Here is a 9435-nt window from a genome sequence, read left to right as displayed (position 1 = left end):
CTGTAGGCATGGACCCAGGGACAAAAGCAGATGGGCAGGACTCTGGGACTCACCATGTGGCTAGAGGATTCACATAAATATATGAGAGTATGGACATTAATATTATGTACATAATATGTATAATATGCATCTATGTTATATTATTATGCATAATATGTATATATAATATGGGGAATTCACCTAAAGATCTGGGAGAGGAGTGGAGGGAGGTGACTTCACATCAGTTCAGTGAAAAGAACGTTAGCTGAGAACCTGCAGTGCTCAGGTGGCTGAGGGCGTGGGCTACGCAAAGCTGTTTCCTAACCTTGGGGACTGGATTTATTATGCTCTATTAAGTATATCTTCTATTGAAGATATCTGGACTGGGGTGGAGGCTCTGAGGGGAGAGTCCTGGGCTGCGGTAGTAGCAAGATTTGCCTGAACCAAAGGTGTTCCCTGCCTGGTGCCTGCGAAGCGCTTCCCTGTCTGCAAAGCACTGCCCATGTTCCCCTCCCCCACACCTGGGGGGGCCTGCCAGTCCTCGTACTGCCCCTTCCCTGCCAGGGACAGCAGCAGGGCGGCTGCTGGCGAGATCGCTTAGCCCTCACTGTCTCTTGCTGAAGCAGAACGCAACGCCGGAGCAGAAGCAAGTGGCAAGTCCTGCCAAGCCTCGGTGACTCCCTTGGTGGGGTGGCCGACACAAAGCTCACTGGCAAGCGCACTGTAATCCCGCTCTTCCTGCCGCAGTGGAATTCCAGGCCGGGGTGGGACTCTTCGGTGGTGCTGGTGCTGGCGCCCCACCGGGAGCAGCTCCATTATTTACACCCATCCACATCTGCCATTGAAGGAGGGCTTGCCCTGCCAGCCTGGGGGAAGGTTCCCACAGAGCCCGGACAGAGGAGCACCACTATTCCCTGCTGAGACACCCAAACACTCTCTGCTACAGTTACTCGCCACACACCCACCTCTGGTCCCTGGCATCTGGATGCGAGCTTGGCACACACTAGTTGTTCTCAGACTGGCCAGAATGCATTCCTGTCCTGCCAAGTCCTGTCTCTTCACAACACAGCTGGAAGGAGGGTGACTGGGCAGAAGAGAATGTCCCAGTGTCTGGGCCAGGGAGGGGCTTCCCCGAGGGCAGTGGGGGCTGCACCCAGGACCTGTGTGTGTGGCAGAGGGGACATGCCCTGATAGTGATCTTCCAGTGGAGAGGGAGAACTCGCCGGAGTCCCCACACACTTGCTTCAGGCTTGAACCTGTTCTATCAGGAGCTCAGGGGCCCCCCAATAATTCTCAGGCCTCCAAGACACTCACGTGTTCTTCAAAAGGCAACCAAGTAAGAAATTGGTGAACTCAGCAAAATTCATCTGAGAGTCTCAGAAATTCTCCAGGTGGGCAGGCAGCCCAAGCCTCATTGCCCAGGACCTGTAAGGCCTGCTCTGGCTGTCGGTCTGTCTGACAGACTTACCTGTCAGCCGCTTTCTCATCACAGCCCTCTGGGCAGCCCTCCGCTGACCCAGCAACGTGGAGTCATTTTCCCACAGCCTTCTTCCTTGTGGCCAACCACAGGCCCTGACTAGAGATTCCTGAGCCTGGGCTGGGTCCTGATTTTTTTCACTCTTGAGGACGTAGCCCCTCAGCCCCAAGGCTTTGAACCCATTCCACTGCCTAACCCCAGCCCACAGAGGCCCCCACAGTTCTTAACGGCCTCGGGCCTTGGGGCTACGTCCTCAAGACTCTTGCTTCTGTTTGGGGGAGGCAGAGAGATGGCCCTATGCAGGCCTGCTGCCAAAGAGAGGGGGTGTGGCTTAGGACACCTGACCAGAACCCCCTTTCCCCTGGTAGCACCACCTGGTAGCACCACCCCCCAGACAAGTTTGCAGAGGGGATCTCACGGGGTCCTCCCTAAAGCAGCTACCAGACTCTGTGCCTGGGCCTGCAAACCTGCTCTGTCTAGTCTTTCTGACAGCACAATCTATAGTCTCAGAATCCCGTTTTCCATTCACTTGGCCCCGAAGGAGGCAGGCTGGGGCGCAGATAAAGCATAGCCATTCCCGCTGCGTGGAGCAGGCTGGTTTGCCGTTATAACAGGCCGGCCGCCCTCGACATGTTTCTGATGAGATTAGAAGCTCCTGCAGGTATGTGTTTGTGGCGGCCTCCAGCCTGTACCAACAGATACGGTGAGTCATTCCTTCCCCGTGGAGGAACCAAGAGCTGGCTGCAACGCACCTGGGGGGCTGGAGCCTTTAAGGCAGCTCCCCCAAGAGAGACGTGACTGCCTGCTGAGCCTCAGGGCTTTTTGTCAGGGACCATGTGGGATCCCTGGGTTTGCTAAGCTCCTGCAGGGTCCTGCCCAGGCCGAAGAGCAAGGAAAAGGTCAAAGGGCACAGACAACGCTATGTTAGGAGGAGCTTTGGAAGCAGGGGCGGAGGGCTTCCCACATTCTCTCTTTCTGGAACTTGAGGTCTGGGGGAGTCTATGTGGTCTGAACCTTGCAGGGGAGTCTGCCCAGTGGGCTCTGGGATAGAAAGAGAGTGTGCAGAAAAGGACAAAGCTGTTTTTACCTCTGGCACATGCCCAAGGTATCAGGCTGTGGAGTGCCTTCCCAAGAGGAGAGATCCCTGCAGCAACCTGCCTAGAAAGGTATAAGAGCACAGCATTGCCAGGTGCTGGATGGCTCTGCCCCCACTGACAGCTCCCCTAAGTAGAAGGGAAGATGTTCCATGTGTGCCGTGCTGGGTGTCTGTCACCCCTGGCCCTGTAAGGGTCTCCAGGACAGTGGCTGTGGCCCATGCCCCTCACTTCCTGGTACCCTCCTTGGGCCGCTCCCAGCCCCCTTCCCCCAGCCCCAACGGCGAAGAGAGACTTGCAGACAGCTTTGCCAACTTGCTGCCAAGAGACCAGTGCTGCAAGGCAGGGTTATTCCTAACTGAGCAGAGCCTGCCAGGAAGAAAGAGTTTGCACCCTGCACTGTGCAGGTGTGCCTGGTGAGCTCACAGCTGCCCCCCAGGCATGCCCGGCCCACTTAATCACTCACCACTCGACAGCTCTCCCGCCCAGCCCAGTTCTGGAGGGGATAAAAAGGGGGCATTGACGCTCCTGGGTAACAGAGCCACCTTCTTCGTCCTGCTGAACTCTGTTCTCTCCAGTACCTTCTAGCCCACTAGTGCCAGTTCTCTTGCTCCACCAGGAACGAGCCACCATGTCTCGCCAGTCAAGTGTGTCCTTCCGGAGTGGGGGCAGCCGCTCCTTCAGCGCCGCCTCTGCCATCACCCCATCTGTCTCCCGCACCAGCTTCACCTCTGTGTCCCGGTCCGGGGGTGGCGGTGGTGGCTTCGGCAGGGTCAGCCTTGGGGGTGCTTGTGGAGCGGGTGGCTTCGGCAGCCGGAGCCTCTACAACCTCGGGGGCTCCAAGAGGATCTCCATCAGCGCTAGCGGCGGCAACTTCAGGAACCGATTTGGTGCCGGTGCTGGAGGTGGCTATGGCTTTGGAGGTGGAGCCGGCAGTGGATTCGGTTTTGGCGGTGGAGCTGGTGGTGGCTTTGGGCTCGGTGGTGGAGCTGGCTTTGGAGGTGGCTTTGGTGGCGCTGGCTTCCCAGTCTGCCCCCCTGGAGGCATCCAAGAGGTCACCATCAACCAGAGTCTCCTGACTCCCCTCAACCTGCAAATCGACCCCACCATCCAGCGGGTGAAGACTGAGGAGCGCGAGCAGATCAAGACCCTCAACAACAAGTTCGCCTCCTTCATCGACAAGGTGAGACATGATCCTTTGTAACAACAACAACAAAGATCACTGTGAGTCTGGAACAAATGCCAAAGACAGAGGGGAGAGGAAAGACATTTTGGCTTTGGGAAAATAGCTTCATAGTTTGCAGTTATGTGTTTCCATTTGTTTCTGTGTCCTGGATTTGTGGGCACTTTCTTAGTTACATGGGCAGCTTGGAGGGGACAGTCCTATTTCTTCCCAGCCAGAGATCACCCCATAAGGGCTCCTTGACTACTTCTGGGCAGAGGGATGAATCCCTGCCTCGTGTAACGGGGCTGATTGCACAGGGAGGCAGACGGGTGCATTGGCAGCAGCCTGAGTGCCTTTGCAGCCACCACTGCCCTGAGCCACACTCCAGAAAGCCATCCCTAATGCTCTATGTGCCCTGGATAAGTGTCCTGTGTCCCCTAGAAGAATGAGGTTGGGTGCCTCACTCTGGACCTCCCCTCCTGGGCACTGGGCCAGGTACTGCACATGGGAAAGGTTTTGGGGGACAGCAGGAGATGGGAGGCCCGTTAGTGAGTTGATCATTGAAACATGAAATCCAAGTTTCTTCCCCTTCAAACTCTGCTCCTCTCCAGGTGCGCTTCCTAGAGCAGCAGAACAAGGTCCTGGACACCAAGTGGACCCTGCTCCAGGAGCAGGGCACCAAGACCGTGAGGCAGAACCTGGAGCCTTTGTTCGAGCAGTACATCAACAACCTCAGGAGGCAGCTGGACAGCATCCTCGGGGAGAGAGGCCGCCTGGACTCGGAGCTGAGGAACATGCAGGACCTGGTGGAGGACTTCAAGAACAAGTGAGTTGGGGTTGGAGACAGGGGTGGGGGGTTGATAGCTTCTTGGCACCAGAGGGGTGTCACAACCATAACCAGCCTTTTACTTATGACTTCCCTATGGGCTAGAAGCACATACCTTCTATGGACACCTATAATACTAAAACAAAAACAACAGGTCCATGTTTAGAAAGTTCTAGCCCTAGGCTCAGCCCTTCTGCAAGGCACTTAGCCAATAGCCAGAGCAACAAGCCCTGCACCCTTGGCACTACGTGGTGCAACGTGCAGTCATGCAACTCTTGCTCTCCGGGGCTTTCCTCCCCAGTAGACTCAAAGTACACAGCACGGGCCTTTGGGTGCATTTGCCTCAAAGCAGGAATTGATGACATAACCCAGCTTGGTGGCTCAAATAATTTCTTTACTCTTATGAACTAGCCACTGGGCTGCTAGTTTTTTGTTTTGTTTCTTTTTTTAAAAAAAGGCCGTGAAAGCTGAGAAAAGCACTAGAGAAATTGATTAGCTGTGGAGCTGGAGAGAAACAGTACACAGCTTTTCTAGAGGAATATTCTCAAAGCAACTGAATTATAGCAATAATAGAATGGTTCTCTGATAGGCAGTTACAGAGAAAGCAGTATCCTGATGGGTAAGGACCTTGACCAAAGGCTCAGCTGCCAGTGTCCCCTCCCTCTCTGCCTAGGAGATATGAGAATCCCCTTCCCACAGGGAAAGCAGGCTCACACTTGACTTTGTGTAACAAAGCCCCCTCATCCACTCCCCATCCTCTGACAAACACTTCCCTTTTACCACCAGGTATGAAGATGAAATCAACAAGCGTACCACTGCCGAGAATGAGTTTGTGATGCTTAAGAAGGTGGGTGTGGGTAGGAGGGAACCTGTACGTGCCCTCCCAGGAGCGGAGCTCACTCAGGGCAGGGTGGAAGCGTGTGTGCCAACCTCCCTGTTTCCCTAGGATGTGGACGCTGCCTACATGAACAAGGTGGAGCTGGAGGCCAAGGTCGATGCACTGATGGACGAGATCAACTTCATGAAGATGTTCTTTGATGCGGTAAGAAATTTACCTCAGTATTTCAAGTAGGTGGTTGTTATTTTTTTCTCAAGTTGATGTACCACAATGGGTGGAAGATTTGAATGAAACTGGCGTTGAATAACACAGAATCGGATGACCGACTTCAAATCTCCCTGCAGGAGCTGTCCCAGATGCAAACGCATGTCTCAGACACATCCGTGGTGCTGTCCATGGACAACAACCGCAACCTGGACCTGGACAGCATCATCGCCGAGGTCAAGGCCCAGTACGAGGAGATTGCCAACCGCAGCCGGACCGAGGCCGAGACCTGGTACCAGACCAAGGTGGGTGCTCTGGTGGCTGTCTCCTGAGTGAGGGGACGGACACGTGTCTGGGTTTGCAGGCCATGGCGACACTAAGGCTGGGGTTCCTGAAACCTGCTGAGGCCTGTTGGGATGAGTTCTGGGAACGGCCCTGCATGCATTTTCCAAAAATATCAAGAACTTGAAAAAAGAAGCTCACTCTGAATCTCACAGCAGTATCTCTAGGAGAGCCTGAACCAGCCCAGACCCTACATACCTACACCACTTGCCACCACTTGGCTGCAAACTTTGGGAAGGTGCTTTTCATCCTCATGCAAACAGAACCTTTTCTCTTTTCTGGTGCCATCAGTACGAGGAGCTGCAGCAGACAGCTGGCCGGCACGGCGATGACCTCCGCAACACCAAGCATGAGATCTCTGAGATGAACCGCATGATCCAGAGACTGAGATCTGAGATAGACAACGTCAAGAAGCAGGTAGGGCAAGGTTGAAAGGCAGCAAGAGAGGCTTGAGCTCTGAAAGGGAGACCCACAATGACCAGGACAGATGCACTGGGTTCTCTCTAGATAGTTTTGTTTTCCTGACCCATAATCTCAGAAAGAGATACCTCAGGCCCTGCTCAGCTACCAGTGCCCAGTGTCCCCACTCTTCTCTCCTTCCCCTCTGCAGTGCGCCAACCTGCAGAACGCCATCGCTGATGCAGAGCAGCGTGGGGAGCTGGCGCTCAAGGATGCCAGGAACAAGCTGGCCGAGCTGGAGGACGCCTTGCAGAAGGCCAAGCAGGACATGGCGCGGCTGCTGCGCGAGTACCAGGAGCTGATGAACACCAAACTGTCCCTGGATGTGGAGATTGCCACCTATCGCAAGCTGCTGGAGGGCGAGGAGTGCAGGTGGGCAGACGGAGGCGCCCAGCCTCTCATTTGATAAAGCAAAGCTTCTGCACTGCAGAGCGCATGGCACACATACAAGGGATCGCTGTCTGGTGTGTGATAATGACACGTCATCAGTCTGATTTCAAACTGACACGTGGGCATCTAGCTGGCCTCAACCTTCTTTTCTGGACTTTTGCCCCACTAGTGTTCCTGGGTTCCGCCTCTGCTCCAAAAAACTATGCAACTCAACAAACATGTCTCGAACGTGCCCCCTTTCTGCTTTTGAGCATGCTCTTTTCTCAACCTCAATGTCCGTGCCACACCCATGTCCACCCTTGCCCTCCCTACTCTTCAAGGACCTCCTCCTTCAGGAAGCCTTTCATGATTGCTCCAGCAGAGTTCAACTCACCTGTCTTTGGATTCTCAAAATACTCCATCTTCTTCAATCTTCTGCCACTGCTCATTGCCTCCTTTCTGTCTAAGGCATTCATTTCTGTCCATGCCAAGTTCTCTCACAGAATGTAAGCTCCCCCAAGGCAAAGACTGCTTTATACATATTCATATTTCCCGCAACCTCTTACTCATGCCTTCCATGCTCTGGGTGGAGCATAATGGGAATTATAATCTTCCTTTGACAACCTGCTTCTAGGTCAATCTCTCTTCATTGGAAAGTCCCTCCAGAAACTCCCTCTTCCTCTAATTTAAGCAGTTAAGTGGGCATGCAGACTCTTGGCTTATGAAATGAGCTCTAATCACAACTATGGGAGTCATAATTTAATTTTAATTTTTCCCCTTTCAGACTGAGCGGAGAAGGAGTTGGACCAGTCAACATCTGTAAGTAACTTTGAACAGACATTAACAAGGACGATAATGGGGGCTGTTTGGTGCCAGCTCAGAACCCTGCTGTTTCGAGATACCAGAGATCCCCATCCCAGCATATAACCGGTTATTTAATACACTTAGTGAGAAGCAGGTGTGGAGGGAAAGGACACGGATTAGGATGGGAAGCACCGTCCAGATGGCTCATGTCTTACCTCTTGGATAAGACAGTGTGGCCGCGCATCCCACACACCTTGGACCTTGACCCCGCCTTTCCCTCCCCTGCCCCCAGCACCTAGCACTATGCCTTGCCCCTTATGTTTGCCAACATTTTTAAGGACCTTAACTAAATGACTTTGTTCTTCCGGGGCTTGTTTGCTACTCTGTAAAAGGGGACAGGTATAGTCCTCCAACACCAGCAGGTTCAAACAAGCTGGCTGTGCAGGATCAACCTGACGCACTGGAGTCACTGAGTTCTCCCTCTTTCCCCTGCAGCTGTCGTCACAAGCAGCGTCTCCTCTGGCTACGGCAGCGGCGGTGGCTATGGCAGCGGCGGTGGCTACGGTGGTGGCTTTGGTGGAGGCCTCGGCGGAGGACTCGGCGGAAGTCTCGGCGGAGGTGGCGGTGGGAGCTACTACTCCAGCAGCAGTGGGGGCATGGGCGGTGGGCTCAGTGTTGGGGGCTCCGGCTTCAGTGCAGGCAGTGGCCGAGTGGGGGTGGGCTTTGGCAGCGGCGGAGGCAGCAGCTCCAGCGTCAAGTTTGTCTCCACCACCTCCTCCTCCCGGAAGAGCTTCAAGAGCTAAAAGCCTGCTGCAAGACACCGCCTCCCAAGTGCAGCAACCCGGCCCATGGAGACTGCCTCTTCTAGGCAGTTGCCCAGCCAAGTTTTCCCTTTTTCTGGAGACTAGTCTAGACCGAGCCCATTGCAGAACCACAATCTTTGGTTTCTGGGAAGGCCTCATTCCCAGTCTCTTGTCTCCTATGTCACAATTCTATCTTGTGCTTCAAACCAGCCTTTAGGTCCCCATGTCCTCCATGAGATGAAACAAGAATCCAAAGTTTTCTAGTATCTAAACCATCAAAACAGAATCCCCACCCCAACCCCAAATTTTGTTCTGGTTCTGACTTTCTCCAGAGTGTGTTCAATAAAATGCTTTTATAATATAAGCTGTTGTGCAGAATTGTTTTTCCAGATCTACAACCAGCCTAGAGACCTCATGAGGGTGGATCTATTCAGATGTGGTTGGTTCCTTTGATGATTTACAGGGAGATGGGATAACCTTGAAGGGAGAGTGGCCATCACGGGTGGTCTGGACTCTCCAAGAAGCATGAGAGGGGCTGGTAAAACCTCTGCAGCGAAGGAGCCTGTGGAGGGCGCTGATGGGAGTGTCCGTCCTACTGCACTTGGAGTGGATGTTAGAGCCTTTTGTTGAAGGCGGGCCCATTCAAGATGGCCCGATTTGCAAGTAACAGCATAAGTGGGCTTAAGTAAAATTTGTAAACGAAGCATATATTTCTTTCAGAACCCAATAGGCCTAAAAGATGTTGGGCCTATTCTACCATTGTGGGTGCTGACAGGGTTAGTTGCTGTTTCTTTCTTTTTTTTTTTTAGTTGCTGTTTCTTGACCGTGTCAGGGATGGTTTACCAAATCATTTCAGGAAGTCAGCTGAGGAGGCAGGACCTTGCTCTATGAGTAGGACAATGGCACACCCTCTTTCTGCAAGCTCCTTTGTGAGTATTTGTATGTCCTGAGCAGTCACATCAATCCCTTTGGAGGATTCCTCAGTGTAAATCACATCTGTGCTGCTGGAGGAAGTCGGGTGCATTTAGATCTTCTCTGCAAAGACTGTGCAACGGCAGCGCTGTTGTACTCCATG

General features: G+C 53.4%; 1 protein-coding gene across 1 annotated transcript; it reads left to right on the top strand.

Moving 5' to 3' along the window:
- The first annotated feature begins 3052 nt into the window (after positions 1-3052).
- On the top strand, positions 3053-8724 carry KRT5 (keratin 5). The gene is made up of 9 exons (XM_012763077.3): positions 3053-3733; positions 4327-4541; positions 5328-5388; positions 5488-5583; positions 5724-5888; positions 6217-6342; positions 6536-6756; positions 7538-7572; positions 8053-8724. The coding sequence occupies exons 1-9, from the start codon at positions 3182-3184 to the stop codon at positions 8358-8360; spliced, it is 1779 nt and encodes a 592-aa protein (XP_012618531.2). The 5' UTR covers positions 3053-3181; the 3' UTR covers positions 8361-8724.
- Positions 8725-9435: the final 711 nt, after the last annotated feature.

Source organism: Microcebus murinus, chromosome 10 (assembly GCF_040939455.1).
Source record: "Microcebus murinus isolate Inina chromosome 10, M.murinus_Inina_mat1.0, whole genome shotgun sequence".
NCBI lineage: Eukaryota > Metazoa > Chordata > Mammalia > Primates > Cheirogaleidae > Microcebus > Microcebus murinus.
Note: the sequence above shows the minus strand (reverse complement) of the source record. Positions and strands in the feature narration are given on the sequence as shown.

Excerpts from the sequence above, each read along its gene's own strand:
- KRT5 (XM_012763077.3), top strand. The coding sequence starts at position 3,182 with ATGTCTCGCCAGTCAAGTGTGTCCTTCCGGAGTGGGGGCAGCCGCTCC. Across the intron at positions 5,584-5,723 it reads TGAAGATGTTCTTTGATGCG|GAGCTGTCCCAGATGCAAAC; the intron begins GTAAGAAATTTA and ends ATCTCCCTGCAG. Across the intron at positions 6,757-7,537 it reads CTGGAGGGCGAGGAGTGCAG|ACTGAGCGGAGAAGGAGTTG; the intron begins GTGGGCAGACGG and ends TTCCCCTTTCAG.